The sequence below is a fragment of the Vipera berus genome (assembly GCF_964194415.1).
Source record: "Vipera berus genome assembly, chromosome: 4".
NCBI lineage: Eukaryota > Metazoa > Chordata > Lepidosauria > Squamata > Viperidae > Vipera > Vipera berus.
In genome coordinates, this window is record NC_138206.1 from 9,187,169 (window position 1) to 9,214,632 (window position 27,464).

General features: G+C 42.3%; 1 protein-coding gene across 1 annotated transcript; it reads left to right on the top strand.

Moving 5' to 3' along the window:
• Positions 1–27,458, top strand: CCDC83 (coiled-coil domain containing 83; the record flags this gene model as incomplete). Its single annotated transcript, XM_081327857.1, is given in 11 exon segments — positions 1–98; positions 2,808–2,892; positions 6,091–6,259; positions 7,896–8,063; positions 11,821–11,912; positions 13,094–13,162; positions 18,669–18,790; positions 21,364–21,424; positions 21,426–21,431; positions 24,664–24,837; positions 27,282–27,458. Coding segments are annotated over 11 exon segments (1,221 nt in total).
• Positions 27,459–27,464: the final 6 nt, after the last annotated feature.

Sequence of the window (27,464 nt, forward strand, 5' to 3'; positions counted from 1 at the left end):
ATGGCAAAGGAAAAGAAGAAGGATAAGAAGAAAAAAGGGATTTCACAAATATCCAAAGAGCCTAGAACCTATTTTCCAGAAGCCCTATTGGCATTTCAGTACGTATATGTCGTAAAAATTCAAAATTTTTACCTCAGCTCTATTTAGTGAACTGACTACCTATTTGTGGGATAGCAATACTACTATTCTCTATCCAGTTGAACTTATGGAACAGCAGACCTATGGAGGTAATCCTCAATTTACAACTGTAATTGAGCCTGGAATTATATTTGTTAAACTCATGTTTTTGTAAAAAATTTTTCCAGTGGTCATGAAACAAACACTTTGGCCATTAAACAAATGCCATAGTTATTAAACAAATGCAACGGTCCTTAAATGAATATGACGGTCGTTAAGTGAACCGATTCTATCTAATGGGTGTTTTTTTGCCAGATGCTAAAAGTAAATACTAATTATTTACTTTTACAGAATTTAAAAAAACAAACATTTTTACTGGCAAAAAAATACTTTCTTCCAGCAAAAGACCATTGTAAAACGCAGGATTTACAATGACTGAACGCAATAAAAAAACATCCCGTTTTCTGCTGTTTTTAAAAACTATCAGAATAACAGAGTTGGAGGGGACCTTTGAGGTCTTCTAGTCCAACCCCACTGCGAAATATCGTAATGACTGTGGGATGCTGCAAACAGCCAGACCTGTTGTCAAGCATCCAAAATGTAGTCATGTGACTAGAGGAAGGGTGGGTGGCTGTCAGAACTTTGAATCCCAGTCATAAGTGGTTTTTTTCAGGATCCGTCATAACTTTGAATAGTTGCTAAGTTAACAGTTGTAAGACAAGGACTATCTCTACTTTTTCGAGTTGTTGGTTATTAGGTGACAATTGTAACATGTTCCTATTCATGATTCTTGCCATTCTTCCATGCCTTCTTGCAGAATATTTCATTAAATTTTGTCTTCTCCCATTCACCATTTTCCAGGATTACTTTATTGTTTGATGGTCAATTACATTTCTGTGCTAAGCTTTCCTTGAGCTGTTAGTGAGAATTCCCCCAGTTATCTTTTGATGTATTTCCATTATTTATCAGTTAGATTTATATCCCACGTTTTCTCCAAGAGCTCGGACTTATGGGTAGAAAGAATTATGTCATGTAAGCTTCCAAAGCAGTCAAAAATAAGAATGACAATTCAAAACCAGGTTTATTATGCAAAGTTTAGTCTAAGACTGTTTTTCCAACCAATGGAACAGAGCGGAAATCTAATTGCAGAAAAGCCAAATTATATATCAGCAGAATATACAGGAAGATAATAAACTGCTTTGAAGTTAAGAGTAAATATTTTAATTTAGAGAGCCAGCATGTATGCAACACTTAAGGGGAAGGGGGAATTATAAAATGTAGTTCACACACAGTGATGGAAATTGTTTCTCTTATCCAAAATCACTGGTAGCCTTTACGTAGAGCAGGCAGGAGAAAAAAATGTGCAAAATTTAAACTCTTGACAGTTAAAAATAGAGTTTGCACTTGATATACGGTAGTCACTGGCATTTTTTCATAATGACTTTATTATTTGGTAACAAATAAATCAACCCATGTTCTGGGAAATATATTCTACAGCAAGGAACGTAAAGGTTTCACATGAACTTGATGGAATTTCACAAGAGACCAAGATAGAGAAATGTAGCCCATTTTTTTTAGAGCTTTGCCTCTTGGTTGAGGATTACTTTTTGTCTAATTATTTTCACAGCCTGAAAAAGTTTGAAAATTATTTTTCTAAAATATTTTGTCTCGCTGTCCAAGAGACTCAACAGGCATAGACTGTTGACCTGTAAATAAATAAGCAGAGTCAAAGGTTCAACTGAATAACCATTGAACCCGGTTAGATTTAGCTCCAGTCTGGACTGTGTTAAATTTATTCCCTGGCTGACCACTTGGTTAACTAATGTTACTCCTCCGTGATCATTTCAAGTCCTAGACCTAGATGGTACACACAAAGCAGGGCCCTGCTAGGAACTACATCTCAGTTGCCATTGCTGGCCACTGGGTTAATTAATTCTGTCCCCTCCATGATGAAACTCCAGATCCATGATCAAACTCAAAACTTCATGATCACTCCAAGTCCTAGAGGGTACACACAAAACAAGGCCCTACTAGGAACTACATCTCAGTTGCCACATGTGGACTTAAATTTCCAGAATTTCTTAGCCATTCTGGGAGTTGAAGTCCACAAGACTTAAAGTTGTCAAATTTGGGGAACCCTGCTTTAATACATTGAGGAGTGAAAAAGCGGCAGAAAATGGTTCTTCCCACAACTGTCCACTTTGGGGGTGCATTGTTGTTTTATCTTTTTTTTCCCTCATTCTGCATAAAACTCCCAAGAAATGGGATAGGGACTGCTAGCTGTCAGCTTCTTTGGGATATAATAATGGGAAAAATCTGCAAAAATATTTGATTAAATTCTTGATTAAATCATCACTAAATGTGTGCTTCCAGCTCATGGAGATTAATCAGTTGGCAGAAAAGGTGGTTTGCAAAGTATGTGGCAATGCAAATAACCTCATTTGTGTCACTTAATTTCATTTGCATTATGCAAATGGTAAGCATTGTGGTAAAATGATCACAAAAATTGGGATTTCGGTCTTTCAACATTCATCGAATCCAGGTTTCACTGTAGTCCTTTAAATAAAACCCCAAGCAAGGAATTCAAATGTTCGACCTGTTTCTCCCACTTGTATTCTATGTTTGCTTGCAAAGAGAGCTTACGTTTTCTGAAAGCGTGACATCTTATTTTTGTCTTTCATTACCTTCAGAATTCAGATTAAGGAAGAGGTCATTGATCAGCTTCTCGGTGAAATCAAGCAATTGGAAGCAGAGAATGAGAGAAGCAAAGAAAGAGTAAGCAAGCAAATAAATCTCCTTGAGGTTCAGGACAGTGGTGGGATTCAGATATGTGAACAACCGGTTCTCTGTGTGGATGCCGCTTCCGGAAGTCCATTCTGGGCCTGGGCAACAAAAAATTAGTTACTGGTTCTGCCGAAGTGGTGCAAACCGGCTGAATCCCACCACTGGTTCAGGATGGACCCTGTGTTAGTTACAAAACACCTGTTTGTAATATAGAACAGGGGTCCCCAACCTCCGGTCTGTGGACCAGTACCGGGCCGCGGCGTGCCAGCAACCGGCCTGCACAAACAAGCCAAGCCCCATCCGCGAGATGCAGGTAGCACACAAAACCACGCACCCTCCGGTCTGCGGAAAAACCTCTCTCCACGGAACCGGTCCCTGGTGCTCAAAAGGTTGGGGGCCTCTGATATAGAACTGAGGATCAGTTCCTCACATACCTGCTTTTAAATGTCTAAATAACTGCTTCTGAGAAGCAGCAATGGCTCCAGGTTTGTAAAGGTGGAGAGATTGGAAATGCTCTGGATTGATTGATTGATTGATTGATTGATTGATGTGCCATCAAATCAAGGTTAACCCCAAAGTGTTGTTTTTTTCCAAAAGGCAACTGGACTTTCTTAGTGCTTTCTTTGAATACTTTTTGCTTCTCATCCAAGAAGCTTTTTCAGTTCCTCAGACTGGCTGGGGAATTCTGGGAGTTGAAGTTCACAGGTATTGCCAAGGTTGGACATCCCTTCTCTAGAGCAGGGCTTTTCAACCAGTGGTACGGGTACCACTTGTAGTACATAGGCACCTGGCAGGTGGTACGCAACCATGTTAGAAAAGTGGTAGCGGGGGAGGGGAATGAGCTGAACCGGTGGCAGCACCGCACAAGCCTGAGCGAGAGACGGCTGGAGCTGCAGGGCTGTCAGGGCTCAGCGGAAGCCCCAGGATCAGCGCCAGGCTCCAGCTGGAGCTCAGCACTGATCCTGGTGCTTCGGAGCCCAGGTCAGCTGGAATGTTGCAGCATCTCCAGGGTCTTGTGATTTACATTCAGATGCTTGGCAACTGATTCATATTTATGACGGTCACAGTGTTCCAGGGTCATGTGAAGTGACCAAAACCTGCTGCAACCACCCAGCAGACGGGGGGGAATAAAAACCAAACACCCCCCACCCCACCCCCGCTGCCAATCTTCAACAGAAATGCTTACAACAATGAAAACGTTGGACAGGAGGAGGAGCATCGCCAGGCAGGCAGGTGTCTTGCTCGGCTGTGGCTTGGGGGGGCACTTTTTTCAGTGCCGTTGTAACTTCAAACAGTCACTAAGCGAACTGTTGTAAGTCGAGGACTACCTGTACTTCATCACTTTTTTCTTTTCTTTTTTTTTTTTGGTCATCAAGTTTTTGACACCTTGTTAGGTGACTGGTGGTACTCGGATGTTGCCATATCCTAAAAGTGGTACAATGGGTGACAAGGTTGAAAAGCCCTGACCTAGACTTCCTCCGAATGCATTTGTGCAAAACAGTTGGACAAAATGGGAGCAAACCTTGACAGATGGCTAAATCTGCTGATCTAGCTCTTGGTAAAGTCTTGCCCTCCTTCCCAATGCCTTCCCACACGGGGCAGAGCGATTGGCAGATGTTTTGCTGCCAGATGGTGATATTTGCTAGGTGGGGAGGGCTGCCAAGAATCCACCAATCCCTGTCCTTAAATTACCTTGTCCAGCAAAACTGAGATGGCACAATTCCCCTGCATGGTGTCTTTGGCAGGTTAGGGATCACAAATGAGGAGAGGAATTGTCTAGCTTAGTGAGTAGCACAACTTCAGTTGGTGGCATGTGTCTCCCACACATAACCTCTCGAGATGAGGTTAGCCCCATCTCTGTCAGCCTTACAAAAGGCCTTTACAAAATGTTTTTTTTCCCCTTGGAGATCCCAGAGCAGGGCTCTTCAAAATTAGCCCTTTTATGACTTGTGGACTTCAACTCCCAGGATTCCTCAGCCTGGCTGAGCAATTCTGGGAGTTGAAGTCCACAAGTCATAAAAGGGCCAAGTTTGAAGACCCCTGTCTAGAGAACCTGCAAGGTGATTGCAAGACATGGAGTTTCGTTCGTTCTCCAAGTTTCCTGAGTCTTACCCACTTACTTTGTTTATTTATTTTGATTGTTTTCAAATTATTATTGAGGTTTTAACTATCTAAGGCAGGGGTCTTCAATCTTGGCCCTTTTATGACTTCAACGCTTGGCTGAGGAATTCTGGGAGTTGAAGTCCACAAGTCATAAAAGGGCCAAGTTTGAAGACCCCTGATCTAAGGTCACGTCTTTGTGAGATGGGTGGCTCTATTTTGTTGTTTAGGTGCTAAATCACATCCGACTCTTTGCAATTCTATGGAGCATTGCTTGCCAGGCCCCCCTGTCCTCCACTGTCTCCCAGAATATAGCCCAAATCCATGTTCGTTGCATCAGTGACAATACTGGGTGGCTATAAAAATAAAACTAGATAAATAAATAAAAGTTATGTTCATCCTGTGTAAAGAAGCAGTGACATATCGTGTGGGGTAGGGCTGGAGTTGAGCTGCAACTTACTGATTAAAATACTCCTGCACCGAGGCAAAATAATCAAACGGGTTCCGTGGGATCCTTGATGTTTTCTGAAGTTGGGGTTTTCTTGCACATCTTTCATTACCCAACTAGGTAACATCATCAGTGCTAGAAGGGAGTGGGTTTGCAGAAAGAAGGAGGAGGAGGAGGAGGAGGAGGAGGAGGAGGAGGAGGAGGAGGAGGAGGAAGAGGAGGACTGTGGGGTTCTTGATGCTGTCTGAATTTGTTGGCTTTCTTGTAGATGTTTCATTACCAAACCAGGTAACAATCATCAGTGCCAGAAGGGAGTGAAGTTTGCTTTGACAGGAGTCTGTTGTCCTAAGCTCTTGGGTTTTCTCTATTTATTTATTTTTATTGATTTTAGATAGTTATGGAATTTTTGGTGTTGGATGGCCCATGTGTGAGAAAGGTGGCCATATAAATACTGTCCGCTAAATAGATAAATAAATAAAGCAGAAATAGAAATCCATTATTTCCATCGGAATCATCAAGAGGACAGTGAACCTTGTTCCAAATCGCTTTTGAGGCTGGATGGTTTTGCTTGCCACACGCCTGAATAAGTTTCGCAAGCTTGGCTTTTTCAAACCATCAAAAATTCTCTACCCCACCACCAGAATCAGCAACTCAAATTTGAACAGATTGAACACATCCGAGCTCTACTAACGAAGCTGAAAGAACAGGAGAAGGAGCTTGAAAATATAGAAATTGTTACCCGGGATGACGTTGAGAAAGCAATGATGGCCAAATGGCAGTACATCAAGGATCAGGAGAAACTTATTAGAGGTGAGTTGTGCTTCTCGAGGGACGAAGAACAAGGGTCATTTCTGGAGGGACTTAAGGATTTTTTTCCCCACAGGATGTTCCTGAGTGGCTGCTTTGATGCTGATGGGGAAAAAATTTGGGACAGGTGTACAGGTAGCCCTCAACTTTCAACCATTCATTTGTTGACCGTTCAAAGTTACAATGAACTGGGGGAGAAAAAGGGAATTATGACCGTTTTCACACTTATGACCGTTGCCACACTTATGACCGTTGCACCATTGCCATGGTCACTTGATCAAAATTTGGATGCTTGACAGCTGGCCAGAATTTATGAGGGTCGCAATGTCCTGGGGTCACGTGATCCCCATTTGTGACCTTCTGACAAGCAAAGTCAATGAGGAAGCCAGATTCACTCAACAGACGTACTCCTAACTTAACAACTGCAGTGGTTCACTTAATAATTGTGGCAGGAAAGGTCGTCAGTTGAGGCAAAGCTTACTTAACAACTGTCTTGGCTAGCAATGGAAATGTTGAGCTCAGTTGTGGTCGTAAATAGAGGACTTACCTGGACCTGAATGAGAGGCAAGCATAAATCTAAAAACTAAGATAGTTGGTAAGGTGAAGTGGTTAAGAGGAGAATTTTCTTGAGGTGGAAAAAAAATGAAACTTTGATTTTGGGTCTTACCAATTAGATAGACTTGATGCTATTGAAATGGCTTGTTTATATTATTTTGTATAAAAATAATATAAAAACTTGAGGTTTGAAGTTGATATTCTATTGCACCGAAGGAAGTCAGAAGTCAATGTCTTCTTTTTTTCTTTTTTTCTCCCTTACCTCACTTCTCTACTCCCTTTTCCCTCCCCCATCTTTTCCGCTATTTACTTTTGTATTTTCATTGTATCGCATGTTATAAACTAATAAAACTTTTGGATCAACAAAAGAGGAGAATTTTCAGTTTTTAGTCTACCTTCAGCCACATAAATTCACTAGATGACTTGGGGCTACTTATTCTTCTCAATTTATCTCACAGAGCAGGCATCTCCAGTCACGGCCACTTTAAGACTTGTGGACTTCAACTCCCAGAATTTGTCATGCTGGCTGGGGATTTCTGGGAATTGAAGTTCATGAAGAGGTTAGGTTTGGAGACCCCTGTCATAGAGCTATGTCTTCTGAGAAAAATGGGAACAGAAAATGCCTAGATGCTGCCTTAAGCTTCTGAGGAACAAGCAGGATCTAAATATAAAAGTAAAAATAAAAACAAAACCGCATCACTTGTGAAGGAAGTCATGGTACTTGTGATGTTAATTGTTTTGGGATGTCGGTACATTGAGGTCTAGTATAAATACAGGTCTCCCTGTATTTATCAATAGTTCTGTGAAGCAATCACTGTTATTAATACTATGTTGTTGTTAGCTGCGAAGTCGTGTCCGACCCATTGCGACCCCATGGACAACGTTCCTCCAGGCCTTCCTGTCCTCTACCATCTTCTGGAGTCCATTTAAGCTCACGCCTACTGCTTCAGTGACTCCATCCAGCCACCTCATTCTCTGTCGTCCCCTTCTTCTCTTGCCCTCAATCTTTCCCAGCATGAGGCTCTTCTCCAGTGTATTAATACTATAACTGTACTGAAAATGATGCCTTGTTGCCTTCCACTAGATACGCGTTTACAGATACATTATGTTGAACAGAAACTTATCCAAAAACAAACTGAAATAGACTACTGGACTGCCTACAAGAATGTGGGAAGCACCGAACACTCAAATCAGATTCAGTTCTTGGAAGAGGATATTAAAAAGTTGAAGGAAGATCTTGACGAAATGACAGGTAAGGGTCTGTTAGAGGCCTGCTAAGAAGTTGGTTTCAAGCTACCACCATGCCAATGGAGTTTCTTAGTCATCCAGGTCATGGCTATCCCAAAAGTGTTTTTTCAAAAGGCAACGGGAGTTTCTTTGTTTGCTTGAAGACATTTCACTTCTCCTAGAAGCCTCCTCAGTTCTGACTGAGTGGGTGGGGAATGGAAGGATTTATATTCTTTGCAGTCATCTGGTCATTAGCACTCTGAAGGTCAGCTGTCAGCTCTCCGACAGTCATTGAGGCCCACTGGAGGTTTATCTTTGAAGATAGCAAAGTCCACGTTCTAGACAGAGAGGACCACTGGTTTGAAAGAGGGGTAAAAGAAGCCATGCATATTAAAACTGAGGAGCTCTCTATCAATAGAGGGGGAGGGATATGGCACCACCTATTCTGCTTACAACATAGTCCTTTCAGCAATTCCGAGAAGGTTCCACACCCATTTGCACTCAACGATTCTTAGAGAGCTAATGACCCAACTTCAAAGTGCTAACAACCAGATGACTGCAAGGGATATAAATCCTTCCATTCCCCACCATTCAGTCAGAACCGAAGAAGCTTCTTGGATGAGAAACGAAACTTCTTCAAGCACAAAAACAAAGGAAGTCCAGTTGACTTTCGAAAAAGCCCCTTTAGGACAAGCTATCACCATCATCCCATTTCTGTTGATTCTCTTTAATTCCGAGCTGGAGTAAAATGTAGGCAGAGTGAATTGTCATGTTCATCTCAATCGAATTACACATCCAATTTCCGAGCTAGGCATCGGGTGGTGATACTTGCATACCTGCAATTGTAGCAAACAGGGCTGTGTAAAACTTCCTCACAGCTGCCATGTGGTCTTAAGAGAAGAGGAGGCTACTTTGAGAAGCTCCAAAGCGCTCCTGGAATTGTCTTCATTCCAAATAGAATTTGATACACCTAATAGCCTTGGGACCACTAGTTTATACCCTACAGACATGGAGGAGAGAGTTTTTGCATGTTTAAATTTATACCCCACTTTTTTCTTCAGCAGTAAAAGATGACATACATTCATCAAACATCCTTCTTCAGTTTTCTCCCCTCAAGAACAACCCAACAGAGCAGGTGGGGCTGAGAGAAAGAGTGATGATTGGCACTCTTGAGCAGGCCATTCATATTCTGCTAGTCCCACAGCACAAAGGGTGGAATCCAACAAAAGTAGGAGGGAGTAAACAGTTGGTGGCCAGATTTATGGATGACATCAAATGATTCAAGCTGATGCAAGTTTATTCATTTATTTATGTCATTCAACATAAATGGAGGCAACTCTAGACAGGTTGCAATCATTAAAATCAACACAAAATAATTAAAACAACAAATGGTAACATTACTTTAAAATTGTCAGAGATGGGGAAGGTAGTGAGCAAGGAAGGTAGCACAGGGGGAGATGGGGCCTCATCTTAATCTGTTAACCTCGTCCGGAATGATGCACCCCTGTTGCGTTGCAGAAAGGGTTAGCAAAATCCTTTCATTGTCTCCGAAGGGAGCAAGTAATCCTTATAAAGGCAGATACATTTTATGAGAGCAAACCAGACTTCCTTACTAGCACTGATGATATTAGCTAGTTTAGTAATGAAATGTGTGCAAGAAAACGACCAAGCTCAGAGAGCACCAAGGACTCCACGGTTCAACCCTGAGCTACAAATATTATCTTCTATAGATACACTTTGAAGTACACCAGTCCCAAGCATACTTGAAGAAAAGGAATCCCGACTAATATTTATTTAATTAATTAATTCATATGCTGTCCATCTCACGGTCGAATGGCTCTGGGGAGCTCCTGGGACCAACATGGACGTGAGGCAGAAGGGATCCCAGGATAGAAGTGAATTGCTTAGAGAAAGCAGCAAGATAGCAGGAGCTGCTGGGAAAAATATTATTTCAGCCCAGTATAGAATCATTTATTAAATACAGGTGAGAAAGAACAACACGGTTAAGGACCTTTCTTGCTGGAAATCAGAGGTGGCCAGCCTTTGCGTGGTAGGTTATGAGAAATCCACGTACGTGTTCAGAGAAGGGCAACAAAGATAGCAATAGCAATAGCACTTAGACTTACATAGCGCTCCATAGTGCTTTACAGCCCTCTCTAAATGGTTTTTTTTAATATATTGCCCCCATCAATCTGCGCCCTCATTTTACCCACCTCGGAAGGATGGAAGGCTGAGTCAACCTTGAGCCAGTCAAAATCGAACTGCTGGCAGCTGGCAGAGTTAACCTGCAATACAGCTTTCTAACCACTGCGCCACCAAGGCAAGATGATAATGGGTCTGGAGGCTAAATTGTACGATGAACGGTTGAGGGAGCTAAGTATGTCTAGCCTATCAAAAGAGAAGGATTAGTGTGGATATAATAAGTGTCTCCTAGTACTTGAGGAGCTGTCACAGAGAAGAGAGGAGTGACTTATTCTCCAAAGCACCAGAGAGCAGGACACGAAGTAACGGGTGGAAAATCATTAAAGAGAGATCAAACCTAGAAGTAAGGAGAAACTTCCTCACAGTGAGAACAATTAATCGGTGGAACGGCTTGCCTCAGAAGTTGTGGGTGCTCCATCAGTGGAGGTTTACAAGAAGAGATTGGACAGCCTTAAGCAGAGAGCTGGGTTAGAAGATTTCCTTTCCAACTCTATGATTCTATGTTCTGTGTACTGTACCGAAATTCTGGATTGGGCACTATGCCCTTAGGATATTCTCCTGTCTCTTGTTTTCATACTTTTTATAAAGCCTCCAAGTGTCCATAGGAAATCTAGGGAGCCGACAGCCCCAGGAAGCTGTCTGGCTCCCATGTCCTTTTGATCCAAGGCCAATTCTGGTTACGTAAGTCTGATAAGTCAAGGTCCATTCAGGAGACTTTCTATTCCTTGCCCGAATTTGCTACTGTCTAGTCCCCTGTGGTCCTGTCAGGGAATTGCACAGCAGTTGCCCTAAATGAAGCCAGAGACACTGACACAAATTTGTAGTTTTTTGTAAATAAATATATTGTAACGTTTATAGTTACAGCCGGCAAGATAGTCAGGAACACAGGAATATCATGAGGTAAATCGAACAGCATACAGAGCACACAGAAGAAAAAGGCGGGAAAAAAGGGAAACTCCCCCTTTACACTCACAGCAACCAATCATAGCCTAGATTGCCTCATGCAGGAGCCAGCACTCTCCAACCAATCAACTACCACTGTGTGTCCTGCCCCTTTGTACACTCCACTGTTCCAGTTTTATATCCTAACAGATCCTCATCCCGCTTATTTCTGTATTGCCAGTTGGCCGATTCAGTGTAATGTCAAGTGTGGAGTCAAGAAGTTCCCATTCTTAATTATTTCCAGATGTTAAGTTGGAGAAACTTGGGACAGATGGAACCACAGGGCTGAATCAACAAAGTGTCTTCCAGATGTTTCAGGAGCCTGTATTCCTCTTGGCCGCGCTGGTGGGAAACTCTGGGAACAGCAGAAAGAAAACATCTGGAAACACTAGTTGAAGAAAGCTTTGTGTATTGGCCAAAAAAGCAAAAATAATGCACTTCATTTCTATAGAGAGACTGTACAACCATTGCTCAAGTAATACTGAAATAATTATATGGTAACCCAAAGTTGAGAGAAACCAGAATTGCTGTCTTTAATTCTGGAATAATTTACATTCTGGATGGCATCTTAGAAAGGCTTGACCGTACATCTTTTTTATGTATGTTCCATCCTCTAACCACCCTCTTCTCCCTTTAAGAATTTTTTAGAATTTCTTTGGAAGAAGCAAAGGATAGAATTGACAAAAACACTTTGAGACAGATGGAGTTAAAGAAAGAATGGGCCACTGAGGTATGTTTGATTTTGCTATTCCAGATGCTCAGAGGCATCTCCTGATCTGGTTTTTCAGAGTTAGCTCGTGCCTGGTACATTGGAAATTTCCCAGAATGCCCCAGTCACACTGATGAATTCTGGGACTTCAAATTCAACACAGGAGGGAGAAATTAGGTAGAAAACAATGGCATACAGAAGCTTCGACTTATGACTGATCACTTAGCAACTATTCAAGGTTACAATGGACTCAAAAAAAGATACTTATGACCTGTCCTCAAAGTTACAATTACCACACCGTGCCTGCAGTCACACAATCACATTCCAGCCACTTAGCAAAACAATTCTTCTTAGCAGTTCTTTTATCCTCTTAGTTTACATATTATGTTTAGCTTCAGTAAACCTGGTAGGAGAGAGGCATGCTTATCTATAGTGCAAAAATCAGGAGGAATCAAGTACATTTGATAAAATTTTGTTGATAGTCATATAAAACAGATGCAACATAAAAACTTGTGTCTTTTAAGACACAAGTTTGTTACCTGGAAAAGGTACTTCTAAATTCCTTTTCAGTAGCTGATGTTGTTTAATGTACTGTGGATAGTACATTAGGTACATTATTCTAATCTAGAACATTATAATGCTTTTATACAAGTAGTTCTCTACTTACAACTGTTCAAAATTAAACGGACCTCTCCCCCAGTTCTAAAGCTTCAACATCTGATCCTCCCATAGTTATTTGATCATATTTCTGGTGCTTAGTAATCACATTTTATGATGGTTTTGCCAGAGACTGATATTTACTTTGTGGGTTCAGCAAAACCAGTCCAGAACAAACATTGGTTTGCTTGATGACTGCATTGTTTACTTAATGACTGCAACAAGCACCTCACAACCGCAGTGTTTGCTTAACAACCACTATAAAAATAGTTGTAAAATCAGGTTGGTCATGTGGGTGACCCAATTTATGACCATCATGATTTATGACGATGATGGGCAGGCTCCATTACAATCATAAGTTGAGGATTCACCTGTATTACATGTCATTAGCTGCTAAATTAATAGGTGTAGAAAAACAAAACTGACACAGTGGTGTGGCATTTCTGATATGTGCCTGTGGCATCCTGCCTTAAATTTTCTATCTTGTTTCTATCAACGCAAATTTTACAGTTTTGATTTTTGGTGTATCTGGATTATTTTTGCAGAATGCTGTTAAACACATTGACAAAATCAGCCGCAGAGAGATTAAAGAATACGAATGGCTAAAAGAAGAAGTAAGTTGATTTCTGCAGGACAGAAAACGAATGGAAAGCAGATCCATTGGTCACCAGGAGGTTGCATGGTTGTAGAAAGAGGCATGGTGACCTAATCCTAACCCTAAATGGAATTTTCCTCCAATGGGATTTTCCCACGTATTTTACCAGGAAACATAGATAGGGCAGGCTAAAAAAGACAGTGCCCTCCTAACCATATCCAAGCACCCTGACTTTGTTGGCGATGTTAATTTTGTTCTCCGAGCTCATGCTGACCTAACCCTAACCCTAAGTGAAATTTTCCTCCAATGGGATTTTCCCATGTATTTTACCAGGAAACATAGATAGTTCAGGCTGGAAAACTCAGTGCCCTCCTAACCATATCCAAGCACTCTGAATTTGTTGACGATATCCATATTGCTCTCAGAGTTCATGGTGACCTAACCCTAACCCTAAGTGAAATTTTCCTCCAATGGGATTTTTCCATGTATTTTAGCAGGAAACATAGATAGTTCAGGCTGGAAAATTCAGTGCCCTCCTAACCATACCCAAGCATTCTGAATTTGTTGGCAGTGTCCATTTTGCTCTTCGAGTTCATGGTGACCTTACCCTAACCCTAAGTGGAATTTTCCTCCAATGGGATTTTCCCATGTATTTTACCAGGAAACGTAGCTTAGGCAGGTTAGAAAAATCAATTGCCTCCTAAACAAACCCAAGCACTCTGAATTTGTTGGCGATGTCCATTTTGCTCTCAGAGTTCATGGTGACCTAACCATAACCCTAAGTGGAATTTTCCTGCAATGGGATTTTTCCATGTATTTTACCAGGAAACATAGATAGGGCAGGCTAAGAAAGTTAGTGTCCTCCTAACCATACCCAGTAGGGACGCGGTGGCTGAGCTTGTTGATCAGAAGGTTGACAGTTTGGCAGGTCAAATCCCTAGTGCCGCATAACAGAGTGAGCGCCTGTTACTCGTCCCAGCTTCTGCCAACCTAGCAGTTCGAAAGCACGTAAAAATGCAAGTAGAAAAATAGGGACCACTCCGGTGGGAAGGTAACAGCGTTCCGTGCGCCTTTGGTGTCTAGTCATGCCGGCCACATGACCACAGAGACGTCCTCAGACAAGCGCTGGCTCTTCGGCTTTGAAACGGAGATGAGCACGGGCCCCTAGAGTTGGAAACGACTAGCACGCATGTGCAGGGGAACCTTTAACTTTACTTAACCATACCCAAGCACTCCAAATTTGTTGGCGATGTCCATTTTCCTCTCCGAGTTCATGATGACCTAACCCTAGCCCTAAGTGGAATTTTCCTCCAATGGGATTTTCCCATGTATTTTATCAGGAAACATAGATAGGGCAGCATGGAAAAGTAAGTGCCCTCCTAACCATACCAAAGCACTCTGATTTCACTGGTGATGTCCATTTTTCTCTATGAGTTCATGGTGACCTAACCCTAACCCTAAGTGGAATTTTCCTCCAATGGGATTTTCCCATGTATTTTACCAGCAAACCTAGTTAGTTTAGGCTAGAAAAGTCAGTGCCCTAACACTAACCATACCCAAGAACTCCGAGTTTGTTGGCAATGTTTATTTTGCTCTATGTCAGGATCAACTGAGCATCAGGGCCTATGTTTTGATTATTAAGTTTTGGTAGACAGAAATGAAGGGTAGGAAAATTACTGCCACATAGTTAGAGCCCTGGTGGCACAGTGGTTAGAATGCAGTCTGCAGGCTATCTCTGCCCACAGTCAGGAATTCGATCCTGACCGCCTCAAGGTTGACTCAGCCTTCAATCCTTCTGTGGTTGGTAAAATGAGGACCCAGATTGTTGGGGACAATATGCTGACTGTGTAAACTGCTTAGAGAGGCTGTAAAGCACTATGAAGGGGCATATAAGTCTAAGTGCTATTGTTATTGCTACCTGAAACAACAGTGCTTCAAAATGTTATTTGAAATTGGGTCTGCATTTGTATGGTCCTGGTTGGTTTTGAAGAACCATCGAAGCAGGAGAAGAATTTGTTAGTATAGCTATTCCTCGATTTACAACCACTTGTTTAGTGACCATTCAAAGTTACAACGGCACTGAAAAAAGTGGCATGACCAGTTTTCATTCTTATGACCGTTGCAGCATCCCCACGTTCAGGTGATCAGAATTTGGGAACCTGACAACTGGCCCGTATTTATGAAAATTGCACTGTCCCAGGATTCTGTGATTACTATTTGCAGCCTTCCCAGCCAATTTCCAACAAGCAAAGTCAATGGGGGAAGCTAGATGACTTAACAACTGCATGATTCGCTTAACTCCTGCAGTGATTTGCTTAACAGCTGTAGCCAAAAAGACAGTAAAATGGGGCACAACTCCTTTGACAAGCATCTTGCATAGCAATGAAACGTTTGGGCCCCATTGTGGTCATGGACAAGTCGAGGACTACCTGTAATTCCATGGAAGTTCACCAGGAGATGATGATGATGATGATGATGATGATGATGATGATGACAACAGCAACAACAAAGATTGGAAAGGACCTTGGAGGTCATCTAGTCCAACCCCCTGCAGGCAGGAAACCCTATACCATTTTAGGCAAATGGCTGTCTACGCTCTTCTTAAAAACTTCCAGTGTTGGAGCATTCACCGCTTCTGGAGGCAGGTTGTTCCACTGATTAATTGTTCTAACTGTCAGGAAATTTCTCCTTACTTTTAGGTTGTTTCTCCCCTTGGTTAGTTTCCATCCATTGCTTCTTGTCCTTCCCTCAGGTGCTTTGGAGAATAGCTTGACTCCCTCTTCTTTGGGGCAGCCCTTGAGATATTGCTATCTCACTGCTATCCCCCCTCATCCTTGTCTTCATTAAACTAGACATACCCAATTCCAGCAACCGTTTCCTTGTATGTTTTAGACTCCAGTCCCCTAATCTCAGGGCTTTTGGCTTTCAAGAAAATTATATGGATGTGTTCATGGAGTTCCCAAGAAATTAATTCAAGAGACTCTTTACCTTTTGAAACATCCTGGCCCCGCCTAATGGCTCTACTATAGGGGCCCTTACAATAGCAGCATCTGGATTGTTGAACATTCAGTCCAGCAACATGTAAACATAATCAGTACTGTGGTTTTGGCTCCTAAGAGGAAAAAGCAGGAGGAGGGGGGGGGCTACGGCCTCCACTTTTCTCCAGCATCCATCACTTGAGGCAGCCACATCCCACCTCCTGATGCTGGCCAAGATCCCAGCATTTCCAGCTATAAAGAGTCTTTGGCAGACCTACTTACTGTACATACATTCCCATTGGGGGGCGGGGGGGGGGAAAGCAGTATGAATGCAGAGTGCAGAAGAAGAAGGAAGCCAAAGCAATTAAGGCAGGAGGCAGGCAAAGACACAGAAAACTAAATTAGCAGACTAAAATCAAGTTGACTCCAACGCAATTCCCCATATCTGACTTGATCGTAAAAACCAGTCTGACTTCTGCTTATGTCCATACGCCTCTTAATACAGTGTCTTTTTTTGTTGTTAATTAGATTTCTCCCTACGGGTTGTTGTTAGCTGCGAAGTCGTGTCCGACCCATCGCGACCCTATGGACAACGTTCCTCCAGGCCTTCCTGTCCTCTCCCATCTCCTGGAGTCCATTTAAGCTCACGCCTACTGCTTCAGTGACTCCATCCAGCCACCTCATTCTCTGTCGTCCCCTTCTTCTCTTGCCCTCCACCTTTCCCAGCATGAGGCTCTTCTCCAGTGAGTCCTTCCTTCTCATTAGGTGGCCAAAGTATTTGAGTTTCCGCTTCAGGATCTGGCCTTCTAAAGAGCAGTCGGGGTTGATCTCCTCTAGGACTGACCGGTTTGATCGCCTTGCAGTCCAAGGGACTCGCAGGAGTCTTCTCCAGCACCACAGTTCTAAGGCCTCAATTCTTTGGCGCTCAGCCTTTTTTATGGTCCAGCTTTCACTGCCATACACCCGTTCATTTCCTGACTGCTCAAAGGTAAAATGGCCCTGAAAAAAGTGAGTTCTCTGACCACTTTTCAGATTTGCGACTGTTGCAGTGTCCCTGGGGTCATGTGATCAAAATTCAGACACTTGGCAAGTGGTGCATATTTATGAGGGTCAGCAGTTTCCCAGAGTCATGTGATCACGATCCTACAACAAGCGATGTCAATGGGGAAGCCAGATTCACTTAACAACCGTGTGACTGTAACTTTTTTTTGTGGATAAGATCATCTTTATTGTCATTTTTTACTGTGGGCACAACGGCCCACATCAAAAACGAAATTTAGTTGCCGGCTCTCAAAGTGAAACACATACAGGACACACACCTAAAACATACTACAAACAACATATGCATAGACCCACACCCCTACATATACAGAACAATAAAATATTATAATATTATAAAATATTATATACTGTTCATCTTGAATATATAACGGAAGGAGGAAGCCTCAGAGTTCACAAGGTTAATGCTGTATGGAATGAAACTATGGTTGACCAACCAACTTTTTATTATATAAGTTTTTTTAATTAATTTTCTCATATTACATTCACATATTGGAAAAGCAATGTGGTGGCTGGGTACAATAATTCCATTACAAATTGAATATCATCCATACCAATCTCAAAATTTGACCGTAACTAATTCTCTCTCTTTCCCCCTTAATATGTAAGTGTGTCTTTCAGAAACCAATAAAATTCTTACTCTATCAATCAAGCAAGCAAAAAAACCCAAAACTTTCTAATATTCACCAATAATCTTCAATTTATGCACATCTTAATTAATTTAACATTCAAACTTTTAGACAATCAGGAACCTAATAAGTTTTTCTTAATTTTCCATTGATATTTTAAATTTAACGTTGATCGTTATCCTTCCGTGCGACTAACTTAACAACTGCAGCGATTCACTTAACCACTGTGGCAAGAAAGGACAAAATTCACGTAACAACTGGCATGCTTAGCAACAGGAATTTTGTGGTCGTAAATTGAAGACTCCCTGTACTGATCACGTGCTGCAACGGCGTGAAAAGTGGTCATGAGTTGCTTTTTTTTCGGGGCCGCTGTAACTTAGAACGGTCAATAAATGAACTGTTGTAAGTTGAGGGTTATCTGTATTGGCAAAAAACTGTGTTGCTCACACGGTTTTTAAGTAACGTATTCCCACTGCCTCTAACTTTCACTTGCCTTTAACAAGGTGAGCAGATGTTTGCTGTTATACTCAACTATTTTTGCTTCTTTTGACAAATATTCATTCCTTGGATGTGACCATACTTTCCACATTTCTAAAATTAAACAGTCATGGAGACATCCCACCTCCTTGTTTAGTGTCGTAGCATTCAGCCAAGAGTTCCCGTGATCTTCACATGTTTTTCCTGGTTTCTTCATGCTTTTTCTACATTCAGCAAACAACCTTCAACTCCACCTTTGGAAGGAAACATTCCGCAGTGTGAGCTGTGTCATTTTGGAGAGGGGAAAATGAGCAAACGGCTTTGGTTAAGTCCCTGTGTAACTTGTTAGGACTTCAGAATTCGGTTTCCTATTTTATGGCAGGTTGAAGCTTATCGAAAGGAAGTGAGTGGTTTAGAAGAAGCCATCCATAAAATGGAGACGGAAAATATATATCTCATCAATAAACTGTTTGAGCGGAGATTGCAATTTCTTAAAGTACCCAGGTAAAAAAAAAAACAAGCTTCCAAGTATGATATAACTTTGGCTTGCTTAACCAGGTTGTTGACAGCAGTTGAATGCGATGAATTTTAGCGATTTGTTTATGAATTTTTGATTCATTTCCCCCCCCCCCTCTTTTAGTGCAGCCTGCTGGACAAAACTCAGTCCACTTAGTTGGGTGTGGGAATGAAGAAATGTGACTAAGCGTGTAAACCGGTTAAAACAGGGGTAAGCAACCTTGGCTCTTTTATGACTCGTGGACTTCAACTCCCAGAATTCCTGAGCCAGCTGTGCTGGCTCAGGAATTCTGGGAGTTGAAGTCCACGAGTCATAAAAGAGATAAGGTTGCCTACCCCTGGGTTAAAACAATAGTTGTATCTGTGAGCACGGCCATGCAATTTCAGCTTCTTCCTGCAAAAATATTTTCTTTACATTACAGGTGGTCCTCAACTTACGACCATAATTGAGCCCAAAATTTCTGTCGATAAGCGAGACAGTTGATAAGTGAGTTTCGTCCCATTTTGTGACCTTTTCTTGCCGCAGCTGTTAAGTGAAGCACTGCAGTTGTTAAGTTAGTAAGATTTCCTTGTCAGAAGGTCGCAAATGGGGTTCACATGACTCTGGGACACTGCAACCGTCATAAATATGAGTCAGTTGCCAAGCGTCCAGATTTTGATCACATGACCATGGGGATGCTGCAGTGGTGATAAGTTGAAAAAAACGGTCATAAGTCACTTTTTTCACTGCTGCTGTAACTTCGGTCACTAAATGAACTGTTGTAAGTTGAGGACTACCTGTGCTTGTTTGTTTTTTTAAAAAAAATCCATAAAACCCTTGTAAGATATGAGAAGAATGTTTTAAAATGATCGTTATTTGTGCAACCAGGCATAAGCCAATAATTGGCTATTTTTTTTCTGGCTGTGGAACTCTCCACCTTTATTTTTATTTTTTTTCCTTTAACCTCCATCTCATCCCAGTGATCAGGAAGGTGAGCCCAACCTCTTTAGTTGTTTCCTGCCCCCTTTTTCCAAAGGTAACTTTTGAAAAAAAACACCAACTAAATGGATCTTGGGAGAATCTCCAGATAATTTGAATCTAACTCACACAATCCCCAGTTGTCCTGACAAATTTTGGGATGTTTATCATAATCATAATAGTAAAGTTGGAAGGGATCTTAGAGGTCATCTAGTCCAACCCCCTGCAGGAAACCCTATAGTACCATTTCAGACAAATGGCTGTAAAGAATGTAAAGAAATATGTGGTTGAAAACCTCTGGAAAGGGCAGGTTTCTGCAATATATAAAGAGAAATGTGAATGCTTTTTGGTTAGTAATCCTTGAATTTGTACTTTTTCTGGGCAGAATGTAGCTTTTGTAACTCTCCACCTTGGTGTGCGTTTCATTGGGCATTGTACACCGCATTCTGGGGACAACAGAATAGCACAACAAGAAACTTGTCACTCTTTTGCTATTATTAACTAAATGGAATTCAGGAGAGGGATTGGATATTTGTCTGAAATGGAGTCTCCCTTTTTTTTAAAAAAATTCCATTTATATCCCACCCTTCTCCGAAGACTCAGGGCGGCTTACAAGCTTAACAGTAGCCTTCATTCTATGTATATGCCTGCTTATTAGGGCTTTCACACACACCCCAAGCGGCATTATTACAAAGTCAGCTTATTGCCCCCAACAATCTGGGTCCTCATTTTACCTACCTCGGAAGGATGGAAGGCTGAGTCAACCTTGAGCCTGGTGGGACTCAAACCTGCACTAATTGCAGGCAGCTGGTGTTACTTAAGGAGGCATTAGCCCACTGCTCCACCAAGGCTCGCCATTGTTTTCCTTGTGCAAAGCTACAGCTTCCTTACACAGAGACCCAGACCGCAACTCTTTTGTATTCTTGATAGCAATAGCAATAACCCCTTAGACTTACATACCGCTTCATAGTGCTTTACAGCCCTCTCTAAGCGGTTTACAGAGTCAAGATTATTGCCCCCGACAATCTGGCTCCTCATTTTACCAACCTCGAAAGGATGAATGGCTGAGTCAACCTGAGAATCGAACTGCTGGCAGTCGGCAGAATTAGCCTGCATTCTGAGCCATCACAGCTCTGATACCTGTGTAGTAAACTTACCATGCCTTATTTCCCACTCTAATCTGTGCTTCGGGGAGTGGATTGCTTTTTATCACCAATCAGGCAATTTGCAGAGAAGGGAGGCAAATGAATGCATTCAGTCTAGGGTTTTATTATTATTATTATTATTATTTTGACACTTCAGAGTCAGGTGTTTGGGTTTGTTTGTTTTTTTTGACCTTGTGACTTCTGGAACTAGTTCCTGCAGTTTTCTTGGCATGGCTTTTTTTTTGAAAGTGGTTTGCCATTGCCTGCATCTTAGGGCTGAAAGAGAGGGACTGGCCCAAGGTCATCTACTGTAGCTGGTTTCATGCCTAAAGTGGAACTAGAACTCACTCTTTCAGTTTCTAGCTAGACGCCTTCAGCACAAACACTCTCGCCATTGTTTTTCCTGTTGGTTACCATTATGTGTTTTGGTGCTATTTTTGCTGTTTTGCATTTTCCAGGAAGTTGTTTCTTACCCAAGGAGCTGGCTTGCAGTTTCCTGGAGAAAGCACGGATCAAGAAGGAGGTTTGTGTTGTTGTTGTTGTTGTTATCGGAATCAGATTGACCTGCCTATGCCTTGTAGCTTTGAATTATAAAAGCAAGGCACTTGAAGTAGTAATGGTGAATTTGGGGGACGAAGCGGCCATCATCTTCCACACCGTATTTTATTTATTTATATCCTATATTTTTACTTATATCCTGCCTGTATTATTTTTTATAAGTAACCTCAAGACAGTAAATCCTCCTCTCTTCTCCTGTTTTCCCCACAACAACAACCTTGCGAGGTGGGTTGGGCTGAGAGAGAGGGACGGGCTCAAAGTCACCCAGCTGGCATTCATGCCTAAGACAAGACTAGAACTCACCCGTCTCCTGGTGATTGACCCAAATTCACCCAGCAGAATTTCATGCCCAAGGAGGGACTAGAACTCGTCGTCTCCGGGAGATTGGCCCAAAGTCATCCATCTGGCTTTCATGCATAAGTCAGGACTAGAATTCACAATCTCCCGATTTCTAGCCAGGTGCCCGAACCACTAGACCGGCAGCTAACAGATAGTTACAGATTTCCCATTCTTGGCTTGAAATTAGGGTGGGGCTTACCAAAGAGGCCAACATCAACCTGCAAGGGTTGACGGGACTATCTCTCTGTTGCGGTTTTTATTAATATCATTCATAGTATTATTAGTTAAAGTAGTATTTATTAAATTATTCTCATGTACTAAATGTTTGGGGGTTGCTGAAGAATCTGAACCTATGAGCTTAGAGCAGGGGTAGGCAACCTTGGCTCTTTTATGACTCGTGGACTTCAACTCCCAGAATTCCTGAGCCAGCATGGGGGAACTATGGTCCCTTCGTGACTTGTGGACTTCAACTCCCAGAATTCCTGAGCCAGCATGGGGGAAACTTTGGCCCCTTCGTGACTTGTGGACTTCAACTCCCAGAATTCCTGAGCCAGCATGGGGGAACTATGGCCCCTTCATGACTTGTGGACTTCAACTCCCAGAATTCCTGAGCCAGCATGAGGGAACTATGGCCCCTTCATGACTTGTGGACTTCAACTCCCAGAATTCCTGAGCCAGCATGGGGGAACTATGGCCCCTTCATGACTTGTGGACTTCAACTCCCAGAATTCCTGAGCCAGCATGGCTCAGCATGGAAACCTCTCACTTTTCCCTCAGCATGGCTGGCTCAGGAATTCTGGGAGTTGAAGTCCATGAGTCATAAAAGAGCCAAGGTTGTCTACCCCTGAGCTTGAGTATGGGAACCCCTGAGTTAGGGAGATGTGGACAAAGGGCCATTCAAAGCACGGCTCATGTCCTATTATATTGTACCCTCCGTCAGGATTCACAAACTCATTTTGTGATCCCTTAGCTGACAAAATAGCCAGCAAATTCTGACCTCTTTTCATGTACAGCTGTTACTATTGGTTCAATATAATACTGTTTCTTTGAACGTATCTATATTGTCTGCAAAAATTAGGCAGTCTTTGGCTGTTCCTCAATTACCGGTATCTCATCGTTAACGGTAATAGAGCATGCTATTATGTTTTGGGTTGCTTTGTTTTAATGTTTTAATTTTTAACGATAATAAAAGATTTATGGATTGAGATGCACTTTCTTATACGCACTCTCACTTTTGGCAACTTATGCACAAGACTGAGTACTGTTCCTTCTTTTCCCGCTAACCACGGGGAGGATAAGAAACATTTGCAATATCTAAAGGCCTGTCCTGATTGCCAAACTTGCAAACGTACCTCTTGCTCCCAGCTTCAGAAATGAAGGGGAAGACATTTTTGGGTATCGGGACATATGCAGAGAACTTGGCTCAATAGTAGCAACTGTGAGAGAGAAATAATAAATAATAATAATAATAATAATAATAATAATAATAATAATAATAATAATAATAATAATAATAATAATAATAAGAAGAAGAAGAAGAAGAAGAAGAAGAAGAAGAAGAAGAAGAAGAAGAAGAAGAAGTTGGAAGGGACCTTGGAGGTCATCTAGTCCAACCCCCTGCTCAGGCAGGAAACCCTATACATTTCAGACAAATGGCTGTCCAGTCTCTTCTTAAAAACTTCTGGTGTTGGAGCATTCACCACTTCTGGAGGCAGGTTGTTCCACTGGTTAATTGTTCTAACTGTCAGGAAATTTCTCCTTAGTTCTAGGTTGCTTCTCTCCTTGACTAGTTTCCATCCGTTGCTTCTTGTCCTGCTTTCAGGTGCTTTGGAGAATAGCTTGACTCCCTCTTCTTTGGGGCAGCCCCTGAGATATTGAAACACTGCTATCATGTCACCCCTCACCCTTTTCTAGGACCTTGGAGTCCTAGTGCAGGCATCCCCAAATCCCAGGCCTAGTACTGGGCCATGGCCTACTTGGAACAGGGCCATGCAAGAGGTGGGATGGTGTGTGTGTTCGTGTGCATGGGCACACAACTCCACTTGCTCTTCTCTCTTGCATGAGTGGAGCTGCACGTGCATGTGTGCGTGCCGGGACACCATTCACGTGACCCAGTTCCCCTCTTTCCCTCCCCCCCCAAGCCGGGCCACCCAGCCATAAGCATCCTAGTGGACAATCACGTAAATATGAGGTAACACTGTGTGGTGGCGGCAGCCAAAAAAGCCAACACAGTGCTACACTGCATTAACAGGGGGATAGAATCAAGATCACGTGAAATGTTAATACCACTTTACAAGGCCTTGGTAAGGCCACACTTGGAATGCAGCATCCAGTTTTGGTCACCACGATGTAAAAAAAAGATGTTCAGACTCTAGAAAGAGTCCAGAGAAGAGCAACAAAGATGATTAGGGGACTGGAGGCTAAAACATATAGGGAACGGTTGCTGGAATTGGGCATGTCTAGTTTGATGAAGAGAAGGACAAGGGGGGACATGATAGCAGTCTAAGGGTTGCCGCAAAGAAATGGTGGTTAACTTATTCTCCAAAGCACCAGAAGGCAAAACAGGAAACAATGGATGGAAACTAATCAAGGAGAGAAGCAACCTAGAATTAAGGAGAAACTTCCTGACAGGAACAATTATTCATTGGGACGGCTTGCCTTCAGACGTTGTGGGTGCCGCATCACTGGAGACTTTTAAGAAGAGACTGGACAGTCACTAGTCTGAAAGGGTAGGACTAGAAGACCTCCCAAATCCCTTTCAGCTCTGTCATTCTATGTTCTATATGTCTTCTGTGACGCAATACAAAATTGAGCATGAAGAATAAAAACAAAAATAATTCCTCATTTATTTTATGGCAGAGAAAGATGGGATGTCAGCAACAGAGCTAGTTATTTCTGTGGATCCGCAGTCAAGCGAGGAGAGAAGGGAACTGGAGAAGGAGTCGAGGGATGAGTTTGAGGTGGTTTATTTGCGGGAAATGTCAGAGAATCAGTTTCTACCTCCTCTGCTGTATGAAGACACAAATGACTTCAAGGTAAAGATTTATCTTTTTTATTTTAATTCCATTTATATCCCGCTCTTCTCCGAAGACTCAGGGCGGCTTACAAGCTTAGCAGTAGCCTTCATTCTATGTATATGCCTGCTTATTAGGGCTTTCACACACACCCCAAGCGGCATTATTACAAAGTCAGCTTATTGCCCCCAACAATCTGGGTCCTCGTTTTACCTACCTTGGAAGGATGGAAGGCTGAGTCAACCTTGAGCCTGGTGGGACTCGAACCTGCACTAATTGCAGGCAGCTGGTGTTACTTAAGGAGGCATTAGCCCTCTGCTCCACCAAGGCTCTAATCTTCCCCCTCTAAGATACAGCGGTGGTGGAACAGGAGACGTAGACGGGTTGAGAATTATGTAAATTGTCCATCCCTGTTGGATAGACTTACCTCCAGAAGTTGGGAAAGCTCCAACCCTGGAAGTTTTTAAAGAAAAGATGGGACAGCCATTTGTCTGAAATGGCATGGGCTTTCCTGCCTGAGCAGAGGGTTGGACTAGAAGACCTCCAGGGTCCCTTCCCACATTCTTTTATTCTCTTATTCCAGATGACATTGGATTGGGATTAATAAGAACTTCACCATGCATGTGGTTGGAGATGCAAGTCCAGTGACATTGACTCTTCATCCCAAGGCCCGAGGAGCAGTGTTTTTCAACTTTGGCCCCTTTAAGGTGGATGGACTTCAACTCCCAGCCTGCAGGATGACTGGGGGAATTCTGGGAGTTGAAGTCCACTCATCTTAAAGTGGCCAACTTTGAAAAACATGACATTAGATCTGTGCCTAGGATGTTGGCAAGGGGCAACTGCCCTCCAGGCCAAGCTAGGTGGTCTTCTCTTCCCATAAAAAGCCTACAACTTAATTTGCTTACATACTAGAGCTTAAAACAAACAGCAAAAGAAATTAGCCTCTCTTACAAGGAACATCTGTCTCCTACCTCCTCTTTTATTTTTCCAAGAATGCTTTAAGGCAGGGCTCTTCAAACTTGGCAACTTTAAGACTTGTGGACGTCAACTCCCAGAATTCCTCAGCAACTGGCTGAGGAATTCTGGGAGTTGACGTCCACAAGTCTTAAAGTTGCCAAGTTTGAAGAGCCCTGCTTTAAGGCAACTTAGCTTAATCAGGGCTGACTCAGCTACATCCTTCATCCTTCCTGGAGTGTCTGGTTCCTTGAAATATACAGGTAGTCCTCGACTTATGACCACAATCGAGCCCAAAATTTCTATTGTCAAGGGAAACATTTGTGAAGTGAGTTTTTGCCCCATTTTACGACCTGTCCTGCCACAGTTGTTAACTGAATCACTGCAGCTGATTACGTTATTTAGTTACCCGGTTGTCAAGTCAATCTGGTTTCCCCAGAGACTTTGCTTGTCAGGAGGTCGCAATAGGCGATCACGTGACCCTGGGACACGGCAACCGTCAACCAGCTGCCAAGTGTCTGCATTTTGATCACGTGACCATGGGGGATGCTCCAAAGGTCGTAAGGGTGAAAAATGGTCATAAGTCACATTTTTTTCAGGGCTGTTGTAACTTTGGTGACTAAATGAACGGTTGTAAGTCGAGAACGACCTGTATTTCCCCAATCCTTACTCGGCTTTCGAACCTTTATGTAAGTTACTAATGACAGCCATTGTCTTTTTATAGAATACTTTTATTATCCATATTATCTGCATGCATGGGGCATATGCATGTACAGTAGTGGCCAAAATTGTGGAAACCCTTTGGGAAAAGCGTACAGTAGAAATGCCACCTTTGGTTAAGTTTCCACCAATTTTTCTTCTAATTTCTTTATAACCGTAGCCTTGTTCACTTAATAATACTATTTTACATCGCTTTCTGGGCGACCAGTCAACTCTTTGCACCATTACTTTAATTTTATTACGTTTCACAAACTCACTCAATGAAAGTACACAAAAAACCCAACCAACTTGATAGCGATCACATAACACACACTGACAAATGTCCTCCTCTCGGCTTCAATACACGACATCAATAACCGAATCCTACTGTGATCTGATTGGCTCATTGCCAAAACAAGATGACACCCGATTGGCTCTCTAAACACTCGTGCTCATTGGCTACAATCAGGCGAAGGAAAGCTACCTGAGATCAACCTAAGCAAGTTGTGCTTCCTTTTTCTGGTTATCTGGCTATAACTTTTCATAGAATACAGTACAGATAATTGAACAAACAGTGTGGCATTACCTTCTTGATTAAATTATCTTTCCATCGATATATAATTTTATGGTACTACTCCAAAGAAAAAAAGCGGTGTTATTAGCCATCAAACCTCAAAAATACACTTTTTCCCAAAAGGCTTCCACAATTTTGGCCACTACTGCAAGTGTAAAGGATGGGTCCAGGGGCAAATGGGAGTTATTCAAAGGTATTTACCCCCAAATAATACCATCCTCTTTTGCTCTGAATCAAGGAATATAAGGAGCTGGGTCCTTTGGATGTGAAATTAATGTGCGCCGTGGGGCAGAAGATGCCAATTCATGAAGACATCAAAGAAATACCCAGCAAAGCTCAGTTGGAAGAGAGGTACGACCCAAACAAGGCTGCACAGCACATTACCTACCGTATGATCAAATCTGTATTCCCGTAAAAGAAG